Source organism: Engystomops pustulosus, chromosome 4 (genome assembly GCF_040894005.1).
Source record: "Engystomops pustulosus chromosome 4, aEngPut4.maternal, whole genome shotgun sequence".
Lineage (NCBI taxonomy): Eukaryota > Metazoa > Chordata > Amphibia > Anura > Leptodactylidae > Engystomops > Engystomops pustulosus.
The window spans coordinates 132,714,828-132,731,725 of NC_092414.1; the positions used below are offsets into that span (position 1 = coordinate 132,714,828).

Below are 16,898 nucleotides of genomic sequence, written 5' to 3' on the forward strand. Positions count from 1 at the left end.
AGTTCCTAAATTTTCAACAATAGGTGATACCAACCCCAAAATGGTAACAATGGAAAAAGCATCTCGTCCCGCAAAAAAAATGCCGTCACATGGCCCCAATAACGAAAAAGCGAAAATTTTATAGCCTTCAAAAGGGGCCAATGAGGAAACTAAAATCCTGGCAGCTGCAGCGCCCTCCTTCCCTTCTGCACCTCGCTGTGCCCCCATAACACAAGTCACAGCCACATGTGGGGGGTCTTTGTACTCAGGAGAAATTGCAGAACAAATTGTATGGTGGGTTTTCTCTTTTTATATTTTGGAAATGTGTAAATTTTAGTGCTAAATGAACGTATAAGGGAACAATATGACCATTCTAAATTTCACCTCCATTTTGATTCAATTACTATGAAGATCTCAAGGGGTTAACAATCTTCGTAAAAGCTGTTTCTGATAGTTTGAGGGGTGCAGATTTGAAAATGGGTAGATTATATAGGGGGTTTTGATGCTAAATATGTAAAATTTCATTCAAAACTGTATTTATCCCCAAAATAGTCAATTCTGAAAATCCGGAAAAGCGATATTCTATTTGCAAGCCGCGTGACATCAAAATAAATTATCCAAACATTTCAGAAATTATGAAAATGTAAAGTAGACAAATGGGAAATGTTATTCAGCAACTTATTTAGGTGGTAACTCTATCTGCCTGAAAACGCAATGACTTAGAATTTCGAAAATGGCAAATTTTTCAAAAAATTTATCATATTTTCTTTTTTTTTGTAAATAAACGCAAAACTTATCAGCCAAAATTTACCACTAAAATGAAGTACAACATGTGGGGAAAAAACAATCTCAGAATCGCTTTGATAAGTAACAGTGTTCAAAAGTTATAACCATATAAAGAGACGCAGGTCAGAATCCAAAAAATCGGGCTGAGCCTTAAGCTACAAAATGGCTGCGTCCTTAAGGGGTTATTGCAACAAATAATGTTAAATAGAAGCAGACACAAATATATAAATGTGTAACTGTTTCAATGACTTTACATTCTTTGCATAATGGTAAATGTTAAGGCATTTGGGGATTCTAATGCAATGCAAGTGACAGATTGGTGATTTCAATCATCTGGGGTTATTGTGCATCTTAAGTTGTTTACCTTCTGAACTCGACAACAGGATTAGACAGTAATAATATATTATATCAGATATACTGATAAGGCTGGAGATGCAGGATGTCTGTGTTTCTTACCAGATGGTAAATCAATTAACAAGTATGTCATCACCCATAAACCTAATTGTTTCGAAGCATATAAAGTAATGGATTAACCTTCTTAAAATTAGATCTCATAAAGATTTTACAGTTGAACTCATTATTGCTAACAAAAGCTCATTAATTTTGGAGTGGTGGTAAAACAGAAGAAAGAAGGTCATGGGTATCACTGTATTTTAAAACCTAGAAAATTGGTATCAATGATTTTCTAAGAGATATAAAATTTTCTCAGGTGTTGTTCTAAACAAAAGATTCTCAATAAAAACATTTTAAGGGAACTGTTTAGCTAACAGTTTAGTGCCTAACTTGCGTGACAATAGAGATCAAACTCTTCATTTCTTAGGCCTACTTTTGGCAGTGTTACTAGGGGTCAGGGACCATGTTTGATAAGATCAGAGTTTAACTTCTTTAACCCCTTAAGGATGCAGGGTTTTTAGGCTCATTTCTCGCTCTCCAACTTCAAAAATCCATAACTTTTTCATTTTTACGTGTACAGACCTGTGTGAGCGCTTATTTTGTGCGTAACAAATTTTACTTTCCCGTAATGTTATTTATTTTAACATGCCGTGTACTGCGAAGCTGAAAAAAAATTCCAAATGTGGAAAAATTGCAATATGCAAAAACCCCCACCTTTGTATGAAGAAGACTCAGCCCGTGAGCCCTCTTCATACATCCCTTATACCTCTGCGCCGTAGAGCTACAGCGCAGAGCGTTAAGGGGTTAACTAGTCTCCACCTCTAACACTGTACTCCAGAGATGCTTTGTAGGTACTAATGATGGTTTGGGGGATAGGTAATAACAATAATAATCATAATCTTTATTTATATAGCGCCATCATGTTCCGTATTGCTTTACACCTAATGGAGACACATCAATAGGGGACAAATACAAATATAATATTACATTGCAAACAGTCATATGGAGCAATTATAGTGAGAGCCCTGCTCGCAAGAGCTTACAGTGTATGAAACGTTAAGGAGATTTCAGATTAAAGAGATTAATAATAATTCTTTATTTATATAGCGCACACAGATTACGCAGCGCTGCACAGAAATTGCCAAACTGGTCCCTGTCCCCATGGGGCTCACAATCTTACCAACCTACCAGTATGCTTTTTGGAGTGTGGGAGGAAACTGGAGGAAACCCATGCAAAAACACAGAGAGAACATGCAAACTGTTTGCAGATGTTGACCTGGGTGGGACTTGAACTCAGGACCTGCTGCAAGGCAGAAGTGCTAACCACTCAGCCACCGTGCTGCCCATGAGCTAAGGGTGCTTTGTAGTTTTGTGGGGTAAAGGCTGGTGACAGTATCCATGCAATATATGGTAGCAGAGGTACCGCACTCTTCAAAGGCTATGTGGTGCTCAAAAATTGGGATTCTCAGTCCACTTGGTCCAAAATGTCAGATGAATTTTTGGCACACACAATAAGTTTTCCTCACCTAAGCCTCACATGCCTCCACTGTATAAATACACTCACCGGCCACTTTATTAGGTACACCTGTCCAACTGCTGGTTAACACTTAATTTCTAATCAGCCAATCACATGGCGGCAACATGGCATTTAGGCATGTAGACATGGTCAAGACAATCTCCTGCAGTTGAAACCGAGCATCAGTATGGGGAAGAAAGGTGATTTGAGTGCCTTTGAACGTGGCATGGTTGTTGGTGCCAGAAGGGCTGGTCTGAGTTTTTCAGAAACGGCTGATCTACTGGGATTTTCACGCACAACCATCTCTAGGGTTTACAGAGAATGGTCCGAAAAAGAAAAAAAATCCAGTGAGTGGCAGTTCTGTGGGCGGAAATGCCTTGTGTCTCGATTTCTGCTGCGACATTCGGATGGTAGGGTCAGAATTTGGCATCAACAACATGAAAGCATGGATCCATCCTGCCTTGTTTCAACGGTTCAGGCTGGTGGTGGTGGTGTCATGGTGTGGGGAATATTTGCTTAGCACTAGAGATGAGCGAGCACTAAAATGCTCGGGTACTCGTTATTCGAGACGAACTTTTCCCGAGGGGACCAAGGCTCTGCACAGGGAAGCTTGGCCAAACACCTGGGAACCTCAGAAAAGGATGGAAACACCACGGAAATGGACAGGAAACAGCAGGGGCAGCATGCATGGATGCCTCTGAGGCTGCTTAATCGCACCATTATGCCAAAATTATGGGCAACAGCATGGCCATGACAGAGTGACCGAATGAGGCTAGATAGCATCTAAAACATCCAATAATTGACCCTGACACTATAGGGGACGGCATGCAGAGGCATCAGTGGCAGGCTAGAGAGTCTCATGGCGACATACCCTAAATGGACTCAGGTTTCACCAAAGGAGGTGAAATGATTTCCTATGTGAACAAAAGGTTGACGGTATATTTAGTCGATAACACAGCATGGTGGTGACATAGTGACCAAGTTCCATAACGTATCTGGTGAAACACCCGAAAAATGAGCCTGACACAGCTCTTTTGATAAGGGGACGACATGTGGAGGCAGCCATGGAGACGACTTCCATGATTAAGAGCGACAGTATGGGGCATTCATATTGCGCTGCTATGATTGCAACTTCAGGTCTCCAGCATGGCGGCAACAGATGGGCCGAGTTCCACTATGTATCTGGTGAAACACCTGAAAATTCTGCCTGACACAGCTCGTTTGATAAGGGGATGATATAAGACATTGGTGGACGCTGTGGAGGATCGTGGAGGCAAAATGGACAGGAAACAGCAGGGGCAGCATGCATGGATGCCTCTGAGGCTGCCTAATCTTGGGATGGAGCTGGCGGTCCACTGCCAGGCGAGCTTTCGCCTGTCCAAGCCCCTGTCTCTCGGCTCCTCCCCACCCAAAATGGGCCTGGGGGCCAGAAGCGTTTACTTTATAATTATAATTTTCAAATCAGGCCGGGTCGTTTGAATATTTCACCTAGGAATAATGGAATAGCATAGTGGTTCTATTTTTAATTGTTTTTACGGAAATGGTTCCATGATTAAGAGCGACAGTATGGGGCATCCATATTGCGCTGCTATGATTGCAACTTCAGGTCTCCAGCATGGCGGCGACAGATGGGCCGAGTTCCACTATGTATCTGGTGAAACACCTGAAAATTCTGCCTGACACAGCTCGTTTGATAAGGGGACGATGTATGGAGGCAGTGAACTAGTAGTAGATTAAAGGTGCTGCAGTTAAAACTATGTTAGTTGGATCTTGAGATGGAGCTGGCGCTCCGCTGCCAGGCGAGCTTTCGCCAATCCAAGCCCCTGTCTCTAGGCTACTCCCCAAACAGCACTTCTAAGAACCTTTTGTATAAGATCAAGTGTAGTAGCGTTCTTATAAGTTTAGGATATGGCGGGTGAGGGGAATGTAAACAGATGCGCAAGAAGCGCTGAAATAATATTGGTAAATGATAAAAGTTTGCCAGTATATTTTGTGGATTACACAGCAGGGTGGCGACAAAGTTAACAAGTTTGATGTGGAAGCCATGAAAGCAACCCAAAATTCTGCCCGACACAGCTCGTTTGATAAGGGGGCGATGTATGGAGGCAGTGAACTAGTAGTAGATTAAAGGTGCTGCAGTTAAAACTATGTTAGTTGGATCTTGAGATGGAGCTGGCGCTCCGCTGCCAGGCGAGCTTTCGCCAATCCAAGCCCCTGTCTCTAGGCTACTCCCCAAACAGCACTTCTAAGAACCTTTTGTATAAGATCAAGTGTAGTAGCGTTCTTATAAGTTTAGGATATGGCGGGTGAGGGGAATGTAAACAGATGCGCAAGAAGCACTGAAATAATATTGGTAAATGATAAAAATTTGCCAGTGTATTTTGTGGATTACACAGCAGGGTGGCGACAAAGTTAACAAGTTTGATGTGGAAGCCATGAAAACAACCCAAAATTCTGCCCGACACAGCTCGTTTGATAAGGGGACGATGTATGGAGGCAGTGAACTAGTAGTAGATTAAAGGTGCTGCAGTTAAAACTATGTTAGTTGGATCTTGAGATGGAGCTGGCGCTCCGCTGCCAGGCGAGCTTTCGCCAATCCAAGCCCCTGTCTCTAGGCTACTCCCCAAACAGCACTTCTAAGAACCTTTTGTATAAAATCAAGTGTAGTAGCGTTCTTATAAGTTTGGGATATGGCGGGTGAGGGGAATGTAAACAGATGCGCAAGAAGCGCTGAAATAATATTGGTAAATGATAAAAGTTTGCCAGTATATTTTGTGGATTACACAGCAGGGTGGCGACAAAGTTAACAAGTTTGATGTGGAAGCCATGAAAACAACCCAAAATTCTGCCCGACACAGCTCGTTTGATAAGGGGACCATGTATGGAGGCAGTGAACTAGTAGTAGATTAAAGGTGCTGCAGTTAAAACTATGTTAGTTGGATCTTGAGATGGAGCTGGCGCTCCGCTGCCAGGCGAGCTTTCGCCAATCCAAGCCCCTGTCTCTAGGCTACTCCCCAAACAGCACTTCTAAGAACCTTTTGTATAAGATCAAGTGTAGTAGCGTTCTTATAAGTTTGGGATATGGCGGGTGAGGGAAATGTAAACAGATGCGCAAGAAGCGCTGAAATAATATTGGTAAATGATAAAAGTTTGCCAGTATATTTTGTGGATTACACAGCAGGGTGGCGACAAAGTTAACAAGTTTGATGTGGAAGCCATGAAAACAACCCAAAATTCTGCCTGACACAGTTCGTTTGATAAGGAGACAATGTATGGAGGCAGCTATATGGACGACTTTTGGAGGCAGCTATGGCGATGACGTGTGGAGGTAGCAATGGAGACAACGTGTGGAGCCAGCTAAAAAGACGACATGTGGAGGCTGCTATGGAGACAATTTAATTTGGATAGTGCCTGTATGTGGCAGTCCAAAAAAGTTTTCAAACCAGAGGAGCAGGTAGGTGGTCCTCCAGAAAAATTAAATAAATTGAGTGCCTGTATGTGGCAGTCCAAAAAAGTTTTCCAACCAGAGGAGCAGGTAGGTGGTCCTCCAGAAAAATCAAATAGATTGAGTGCCTGTATGTGGCACTCCCAAAAATTGCTTAAAACAGAGGACCGGGTAGGTGGCCCTCCAGAAAAATTAAATACATAGAGTACTATAGCTAGAGCCAGTTGGCCCTTGCAAAAAATAGCCAGTTTCCTATGCTTTAGTGTATAAAGAGGAGGAGAAGGAGGACAATGAGGAGGAGGAGTGCATACATTATTCAGGTTGAGCTTCTTTCACCTGGTGGAGAATGAAAATCCGGAGAAATCCAGGCTTTATTCATCTTGATAAGCGTCAGCCTGTCAGCGCTGTCAGTCAACAGGCGTGTACGCTTATCGGTGATGATGCCACCAGCTGCACTGAAAACCCGCTCGGACAACACGCTAGCGGCAGGGCAGGCAAGAACCTCCAAGGCGTACAGCGCCAGTTCGTGCCACATGTCCAGCTTTGAAACCCAGTAGTTGTAGGGAGCTGTGTGATCATTTAGGACGATGGTATGGTCAGCTACGTACTCCCTCACCATCTTTCTGTAAAGATCAGCCCTACTCTGCCGAGACTGGGGACAGGTGACAGTGTCTTGCTGGGGTGACATAAAACTGGCAAAGGCCTTGTAAAGCGTACCCCTGCCAGTGCTGGAAAAGCTGCCTGCTCGCCTATTCTCCCTCGCTACTTGTCCCGCAGAAGTACGCCCTCTGCCGCTAGCGCTGTCAGAAGGGAAATACTGTTTCAGCTTGTGCACCAGGGCCTGCTGGTATTCATGCATTCTCACACTCCTTTCCTCTCCAGGGATGAGAGTGGAAAGATTTTGCTTGTACCGTGGGTCCAGGAGAGTGAATACCCAGTAATCGGGGCTGGAATAAATTCTTTGAACGCGCAAGAATTCACTCCCCTCACTGGCCTGACTGCCCATTTCCTCCTCCTCCAACTCCTCTTCTTCTGCCCATACACGCTGAACAGTGAAGGACTGAACAATGGTCCCCTCTTCTGTCTCGCCAACATTCTCCTCCTCTTCCTCCTCATCCTCCTCCACCTCCTCCGATATGCGCTGAGAAACAGACCTAAGGGTGCTTTGGCTATCAACAAGGGAATCTTCTTCCCCCGTCTCTTGTGACGAGCGCAAAGCTTCCGACTTCATGCTGACCAGAGAGTTTTTCAACAGGCCAAGCAGCGGGATGGTGAGGCTGATGATGGCGGCATCGCCACTGACCATCTGTGTTGACTCCTCAAAGTTACTCAGCACCTGACAGATATCAGACATCCACGTCCACTCCTCATTGTAGACTTGAGGAAGCTGACTGACCTGACTACCAGTTCTGGTGGAAGTTGACATCTGGCAGTCTACAATCGCTCTGCGCTGCTGGTAAACTCTGGATAACATGGTTGATGTTGAATTCCACCTCGTGGGCACGTCGCACAACAGTCGGTGAGCGGGCAGTTGGAGGCGGCGCTGCACTTCCCTGAGAGTGGCAGCATCTGTGCTGGACTTCCTGAAATGCGCACAGATGCGGCCCACCTTCGTGAGCAAATCAGACAGATTGGGGTATGTCTTGAGGAAACGCTGAACTATGAGATTTAACACATGGGCCAGGCATGGCACATGTGTCAGTCTGCCGAGTTGCAGAGCCGCCACCAGGTTACGGCCGTTGTCGCACACAACCATGCCTGGCTTCAGGTTCAGCGGTGCCAGCCACAGATCAGTCTGCGCCGTGATGCCCTGTAATAACTCTTGGGCGGTGTGCCTTTTATCGCCTAGGCTCAGCAGTTTGAGCACCGCCTGCTGTCGCTTAGCGATGGCACTGCTGCTGTGCCTAGAGCTACCGACTGATGGCGCCATGCCCACGGATGGTAATTCGGAGGAGGAGGAGGTGGAAGAGGGGTGGGAGGAGGAGGAGGCATAGTAGGCCTTTGAGACCTGGACCGAGGTAGGCCCCGCAATCCTCGGCGTCGGCAGTATATGAGCAGCCCCAGGGTCAGACTCGGTCCCAGCCTCCACCAAGTTAATCCAATGTGCCGTCAGCGATATATAGTGACCCTGCCCGGCAGCACTCGTCCACGTGTCCATGGTCAGGTGGACCTTGTCAGAAATGGCGTTGGTCAGGGCACGGATGATGTTCTCTGACACGTGCTTGTGCAGGGCTGGGACGGCACATCGGGAAAAGTAGTGGTGGCTGGGGACCGAATACCGAGGGGCGGCCGCCGCCATGAGGTTTCGAAAGGCCTCTGTCTCTACCAGCCTATAGGGCTGTATCTCCAGGCTAAGCAACTTGGAGATGTGGACGTTGAGGGCTTGGGCGTGTGGGTGGGTTGCACTATACTTCCTTTTGCGCTCCATCGTCTGGGGTATGGAGAGCTGAACGCTGGTGGATGCTGTGGAGGATCGTGGAGGCGAAGATGGGGTTTTCGCACGGGAGGTGTTTGGGCCGTGGTCCTGGGCAGGGGGCTGACTAGCAGATGACACAGGGGAAGGAGCAGTGGTGTGCCCGGCCGGAGGTGAACGGGCTTGGTGCCATTGAGTGGGGTGTTTAGCATTCATTTGCCTGCGCATACTGGTGGTAGTTAAGCTAGTAGTGGTGGAACCCCTGCTGATCCTGGTTTGGCAAAGGTTGCACACCACAGTCCGTCGGTCATCCGTTGTTTCTTTAAAGAACCTCCAGACTTCTGAAAATCTAGCCCTCGCCACGGGAGCTTGACTACGGGCAACATTTGGCGCTGATGCACCAGCTCTGGCCCTGCCTCTCCGTCTGGCCCCACCACTGCCTCTTCCAACCTGTTCTGCTATAGGACTTGCCTCCGTCTCAGAAGCACTGTGTTCACCCGGCCTATCAACCCAGCTTGGGTCTGTCACCTCATCATCCGCCGATCCCTCAGTCTGCTCCCCCCTCGGACTTCCTGCCCTGACAACAACTTCACCACTGTCTGACAACCGTGTCTCCTCATCGTCCGACACCTCTTTACACACTTCTTCCACTACGTCAATAATGTCATCATCACCCACAGACTGCGACTGGTGGAAAACCTGGGCATCGGAAAATTGCTCAGCAGCAACCGGACAAGTGGTTTGTGACTGTGGGAAGGGTCCAGAAAACAGTTCCTCAGAGTATGCCGGTTCAAATGCCAATTTTTGCTGGGAGGGGGCAGACTGGGGGGAAGGAGGCTGAGGTGGAGGAGCTGGAGGAGTGCTGATTTCGGTGACATGGGTGGACTGCATGGAAGACTGACTGGTGGACAAATGGCTAGAAGCATTGTCCGCAATCCACGACATCACCTGTTCGCACTGTTCTGGCCTCAACAGTGCTCTACCACGAGTCCCAGTAACTTGAGACATGATGAACCTAGGGAGTGTAGCTCTGCGGCGTTCCCCTGCTCCCTCATCAGCAGGTGGTGTCTCACCCCGCCCAGGACCACGGCCTCTGACCCCTGCAGTAGTTGGACGCCCACGTCCACGCCCTCGTCCTCTACCCCTAGCCCTCGGGTTAAACATTTTCCAAATTGAAGTGTAAACTTTTAATTTTTTTTTTTTTGTGTTTATTTTTTTTAATTTTTTTTATTTTTTTTAACAAAACGATGCTATCCTATTGCTATGGCTAGTTTCTAACCTACACTGACAGCACACAACTGGATTTTGTGCTGTGCCTGATGACTTTGAGCTATAAAATAAAATAAAGGTAAAAAAAAAATAAATCAGCAGACTCTGCCTAATTCTAATCAAACCCCTAATAAATTGTCCCACTTCGGTGTTTGAGGTGGATATGCGTGTCACTAAGAGCTAAACACAACGGTCGCAGGTCTCCCAGCAAATTCCTCACAATATGGTACTAGCTGCACTACTAATGCCAGCAAGCCCAGCCACAAGCAAACAAAAAAAAGGAAAATATAACGCTATTGTAGGCCTAAGTAAGCCGTTGGGGTTCTCCTATGGCTATTTTGTAGCCTACAATGAAAGCACACTGCTTTGCAAGATGAGTTTGAGCTATAAAATGAAATAAAGGTAAAAAAAAAAAAAATCAGCAGACTCTGCCAAATTCTAATCAAACCCCTAATAAATTGTCCCACTTTGGTGTTTGAGATGGATATGCGTGTCACTAAGAGCTAAACACAACGGTCGCAGGTCTCCCAGTAAATTCCTCACAATATGGTACTAGCTGCACTACTAATGCCAGCAAGCCCAGCCACAAGCAAACAAAAAAAAGGAAAATATAACGCTATTGTAGGCCTAAGTAAGCCGTTGGGGTTCTCCTATGGCTATTTTGTAGCCTACACTGAAAGCACACTGCTTTGCAAGATGAGTTTGAGCTATAAAATGAAATAAAGGTAAAAAAAAAATAAATCAGCAGACTCTGCCTAATTCTAATCAAACCCCTAATAAATTGTCCCACTTTGGTGTTTGAGGTGGATATGTGTGTCACTAAGAGCTAAACACAACGGTAGCAAGTCCCCCTGCAAATTCCTCACAATATGGTACTAGCTGCACTACTAGTGCCAGCAAGCCCAGCCACAAGCAAATAAAAAAAAAAAAGTATAACGTTATTGTAGCCCTAAGAAGGGCTGTTGGGTTCTTGTAGAATCACTCCTGCCTAACACTATTCTAATAGAACACCCTAACGCTTTCCCTGACCAGCAGCAGCTCTCTCCCTAGCGGCATCCAGACACAGAATGATCCGAGCAGCGCGGGCAGGGGCTAGTCTATTCCAGGGTCACCTGATCTGGCCAGCCAACCACTGCTATCGACGTGTAAGGGTACCACGTCATGCTGGGTGGAGTGCAGAGTCTCCTGGCTTGTGATTGGCTCTGTTTCTGGCCGCCTAAAAGCAAAACGGCGGGAGATGCCATTTTCTCGAGCGGGCGAAGTATTCGTCCGAGCAACGAGCAGTTTCGAGTACGCTAATGCTCGAACGAGCATCAAGCTCGGACGAGTATGTTCGCTCATCTCTACTTAGCACTCTTTGGGCCCCTTGGTACCAATAGAGCATCGTTGCAACGCCACAGCCTACCTGAGTATTGTTGCTGACCATGTCCATCCCTTTATGACCACAATGTACCCAACATCTGATGGCTACTTTCAGCAGGATAATGCGCCATGTCATAAAGCTGGAATCATCTCAGACTGGTTTCTTGAACATGACAATGAGTTCACTGTACTCAAATGGCCTCCACAGTCACCAGATCTCAATCCAATAGAGCATCTTTGGGATGTGGTGGAACGGGAGATTCGCATCATGGATGTGCAGCCGACAAATCTGCGGCAACTGTTTGATGCCATCATGTCAATATGGACCAAAATCTGTTAGGAATGCTTCCAGCACCTTGTTGAATCTATGCCACGAAGAATTGAGGCAGTTCTGAAGGCAAAAGGGGGCCCAACCAGTTACTAGCATGGTGTACCTAATAAAGTGGCCGGTGAGTGTAGATCACACTTGATAAAGGTCGAGATGACCGAAACGTCGTATATTTTGATCAATTTATGTATTATGTAATATGTCATGATACAAAGCTATTTCAAGGTGAAGGCCGAATATTATGAATTTTCCACTATAAATAAAAATTGGTTAAGCAAAGAAAACTTACTGTGTGTGCCAAAAATTCATCTGACATTTTAGTATCCATGCAAATGATCTGCAGATTTGTCTTATGAATATTTGTAACTTTAAATATGATGTATTATTCACATGCATCATGCTCTACTCAGTAATTAACAGCATGTGATATATGGATATACTTACAGAGATTATTAACCCCTTAAGGACGCAGGTTTTTTTCGCTCATTTCTCGCTCTCCACCTTCAAAAATCCATAACTTTTTAATTTTCACGTGTACAGACCTGTGTGAGGGCTTATTTTGTGCGTAACAAATTTTACTTTCCCGTAATGTTATTTATTTTAACATGCCATGTACTGCGAAGCTGAAAAAAAAATCCAAATGTGGAAAAATTGAAAAAAAAACTGCACGTGTGTGGGCTCAGTTTTTACAACTTTGACTGTGCACTCAAAATAACACCTCAGCTTTATTCTTTGGTTCGGTGAGATCGCGGTGATACCAAATTTATATAGGTTTTATTGTGTTTTAATTCATTTTCAAAAATGAAACGAATGTGTACAAAAAAGAAAAAAAAAATGCCATGTTCTGAAGCTAATAACTTTTTCATACGTTGGCGCACGGAGCTGTGTGAGGTTTTTATTTTTTGCGAAATGAGCCGACGTTTGCATTGCTATCATTTTGAGGTCTGTGCGACATTTTGATCATTTTTTATTCCATTTTTTATGTGATGTAAAAAGGTGTAAAAGTCGCATTTCGGACATTTGGGCGCCATTTCCCGTCTCGGAGGCCGTAACTGTTTTTATATTTTGATAGATCGGGCATTTTGGGACGCGGCGATACCTAATGTGTCTGTGATTTTTACTGTTTATTATGTTTTATATCAGTTCTAGCCAAAGGGGGGTGATTTGAATTTTTTATATTTTATTATTATTTTTTATTTTTTAAACTTTTTTTTTTCACTATTTTTTAGACCATCTAGGGTACATTAACTCTAGATGGTCAGATCGCTCCTACCATATACTGCAATACTTCTGTATTGCAATATATGGCATTTTTGCAGCTCATTCATTACAATGAGCCACTGGCTCATTGTAACGAATCTGCAGATGCCAGATAGCCTTGGGTCAAACGAAGACCCGAGGCTACCATGGCAACCGATCACCACCCCCCCGATGACGTTCGGGGGCGCGGCGATCGGAATAAAGATGCTTTTAAATGCTGCTGTCGACTTTGCCGGCGGCAATGAAAGGGTTAATAGCCGTGATCGGTGCAAGCACCGACCGCGGTTATTAGCGGTGGGGGTTTGCTGCAATATGCAACAACCCCCACCCTCGTATGAAGAGGACTCAGCCCGTGAGCCCTCTTCATACATTTCCTATACCTCTGTGCCGTACAGCTACGGCGCAGAGCGTTAAGGGGTTAAACCACTTGAACCCAAAACATAGAAAATTTGAATACAGACAATAATAGTTATTCTGAATATTTTATAAAAAAATTTTATATAAATCTGTTCACTCGTTCTGAATGAAATCAGCCTTCAACTGTACTTTGTCATAGCTAGTGATCTGGTGTTCTACATCTTCTTCCAGACTTACCGTTATGTCTGTAAGTCATTACTTCGGTAGGCTTCTATGTTTTGTGTGTTTTCAATCCCAGCCTCAAGAGACCCACTGAAATTCTCCATCTGTTAGGGAACATGTCAGAAGAAATTGACCAAATAAACTCTACTACTATGTTGTCAGCAGCTTACACATTTGAGATCATGGTTTTTTTCATGGCCTAGAGTAGTGGCTGCATCCAGAAAATCAACTTTGAAGCGAGAATTTGTTGTATGAAGTTAGAGGTGGAAATTTTAGAACTAAAGCCAAGGCCCCCCCCTACTGCAGAATGCTACCTCTGCAGTGATTGACATCATGCACCAGACTTACTGGTGTTGCTTGATGTAGGGTTGTTAATTAAAGTGAATGGGGCATTCTGAGGAAGGGAGAGCTTGACTTCAGTAATAACTTTTTTACCTCACCTCAAATTTCTGGATGACACCAATACTCTTGGCCATGAAATAAAAATGATAATTGTTGAAAATGATCTGGTAGGCAAACTGATATTTGTTTATTTAGTCAATTTCTGCTGATTCTCTCTTTTTTCCCAAAATATAGTACACCTTGATGTTAATTTAATCAGTCATTTTATGTCTTGGAGGTGTAATTTTTGAATGCATATGCTAGTTGCAGTTGACTGCCGAAAGGCCTGTTGCTCTTCATTTTCAGCCTGTTGAGTCATGGGCTATAATCTTTATGGACTATACTATCTACTACCACTGCTACCACCTTTCGATAGTGGTAAAAAAGCTCCATGAAGATTATTTCCTGTTAAAATACCTAATTTCTACTTCAATGCTGAGAGAGAGATGTAAACATACTCCATGTTATTTCTAAAATGTATTTGATTGTGTTGTGTGGGATAATAAATTGCTTCAATGTGCTGACATACACTATAAAGATGAATGTAAAAACCATTGCATTTGGGCTATAGCAGTGATGGCAAGCTTTGTAGAGACAGGTGCCAAAGGTGCAACCCATATCTCACCTATTGCAAATTGCTAACATAGCAATTTAAGCAGTTACTTATTGCTAGCTTATGGCTCCCCTAGTTTTTAATTTATTGGTTTACTAAAGATACCTATAATCCAAACCTTTCCACACCTTCTTACTCTCCCTGCAGTCCCATACAACCTAAGATCTGTTGCACATGTTCTGTGTTGCTTGGGACTGCAGGATGATGCTTTGAGACCTGTCTGGCAAATTCTGTGCTGGATGACGGCCTGCATTCCCATACAGAGGGCTCAGGGTGCCATATGTTCAGCACCACTGTACTATAGCAAATAAATACACATGTCTGATTATGTAGTCTCTAAATATGATTATCTTCCAAATTAAGTCATTGCACAATTAAAAGTCCATAATTTATTTTGCCATTTTTTTTTTTAATGGATCAAAAAGAAGTCTCACAAAGTCCTTATGAAGCTCATTCCCACAGATTTCCGCAGGGCTCCCTTAGTGCCTCTTCACTTTTATTTCCCTATACATGAAAGCTTCAAAGCTTTTGCTATCTATTATCTGCAGGGTAGTTGCCAGCACTAGGCATACCTGGGCAAGTGTGTGGGGCTGTATCTAATGAATCCATGGGGTTTGAGGGGAGCTCATAAAATAACCATGAAAGGACTGCTTGGAAGTTCACTGAAAAGGGGCCTACTGAGGCTCTTCCGCCCAGGGACCTTCTGAAACCTGGAGCCGACCCTGGTTATCTGCATCACTTTGAAAGCTTTCCTATCTTTTTCTTGGTAAATTAATAAAGACTCAGAGCTTGTTAGCTTATATGCATTGGTTGCTGCCATCACATGCTCAAAGTGTTCTGTGAATTTGCCTTCTAGTTCTTACAGCATTGCTGTAATAGAATATACATGTTCTCCAAATTAAAATTATCACACTCTGAATGATTCTGTATTGTGGATGGTGATTGATGAATACTCTTGATAACCAGCTGTAGCAGCAGCTGGGTAACTTACTTGGCAATATTAAATATTTTATGCTTTTTTGTGTGAATTATCATATTTCCATTATGGATAAATATTTTACAGGAGCTTTGGGATTAAAAGTAGGTAATGTAAGTTAATCATTGCTAACTCTTATGCTCTTATACCATTTTAACTCTTAAGCTGATCTTTACAAGGAGGCATACTGATACCATCACAGAAATACTGTTATATGCATTTACAATATACTGCATATATATTCTCATTTAGTTGATAATTCTAACATCAATGCTAATAATGTTGTTGACAGATAGTTTTCATTTCATATAATAGCTATGTGTATAAGTAATGTCTAGAATATGAGTTGCCATTGGCAGATCCTTGTTTAGATCCATCTTATATCTAAAATAATTATCTTAAAGCAGAATAATAGAACGAGTGGAACAGAAGATCTTGTGAAAAGTCGAACCAGAAGGATGGCATCTGAAGAGCAAGAAAGAACTGTAAGATAGACAGTCTCTTGATCTTACATTGATTATGCTTCACTATTTCACAAAATTATCAGACTGTCTAAAATTCACATTAATAAATATAGTGGAAATAACGGTTGTGTAATTATATTTCCCTCTCCGGAATTAATTTTGTTACATTTTGATCAATTCTTGTATGTAATATATCCTCTTCTTGTTCGAAAGTCATACCCAGGTCCTGAGGGATGGAGAAGAAAAAAGGTATTTAATATTTCACCAACATTTGAAACATATGGTCTCAGTGAGATACAAAACAATTAATTTTAATATTCCCCTTAGATTGAATATGCAGAAGAAGAGGGCCGAAAGGAGAAGGTTTGTAAAACTGCTTTACTTTTGCCTAGGATCTTTTAAATATAAGATAAAGCATGAAAACAAATGATGTTTTAGGTGTTTTATGAATAGCAGTTATGTATATTATGTTTATACATTCATCTTCCCAGTTGTCTTTACTTATTATTTATGACAGTGACAAAAATAGAGGGAAGCATCAAGCTGTATGCAGTTGTCTTTATGCAATCGCGCAATATTAATAATATGATTTTTCACTTACTAATGCAATCAGGGGTGTACCAAGCCTGTCTGCTGCCTGAGGCAAGCCATAGAGAGACGCCCCCCCCCCCCATATATGTAACATATCAGGGTATGTCAGGACCAGATCCATCATATTGGTTTGGTGTAAAAATAAAGAAATGCAAAATGCATATAGCGTGCCGCCATATAGTATAAGATAGATAAAGCATATCATACCGCCATGCAGTATAAAATGCATACAGCGTACCACCATGTAGTATAAAATGCATATAGCGTACCGCTATGTAGTATAAAATGCATACAGCATATCACCATGTAGTATATAATGCATACAGAATATTGCCATTTAGTATAAAATGCATAGAGAGTACTGGCATGTAGTATAAAATGCATACAGCGTACCGCCATGTAGTATAAAATGCATACAGTATACCGCCATGTAGTATAAAATGCATACAGACTACTGCCATGTAGTATAAAATTCATACAGTGTACCGCCATGAAGTATAGAATAGATACAGAGTACAGCCATGTAGTATAAAATGCATACAG

The 16,898-nt window shown here is 43.3% G+C and overlaps 1 protein-coding gene across 3 annotated transcripts in view; it reads left to right on the top strand.

Annotated features, from left to right (window-relative positions):
- Positions 1 to 16,898, top strand: part of LOC140127149 (uncharacterized) — a 246,094-nt gene that overhangs the window by 174,046 nt on the left and 55,150 nt on the right. For all 3 annotated transcript variants that reach the window (XM_072147489.1, XM_072147490.1, XM_072147488.1), the window contains 3 exons: positions 15,705 to 15,785; positions 15,978 to 16,013; positions 16,092 to 16,127. In XM_072147489.1, coding sequence (XP_072003590.1) covers positions 15,705 to 15,785; positions 15,978 to 16,013; positions 16,092 to 16,127 — 153 coding nt within the window. The remainder of the gene's footprint in view (positions 1 to 15,704; positions 15,786 to 15,977; positions 16,014 to 16,091; positions 16,128 to 16,898) is intronic.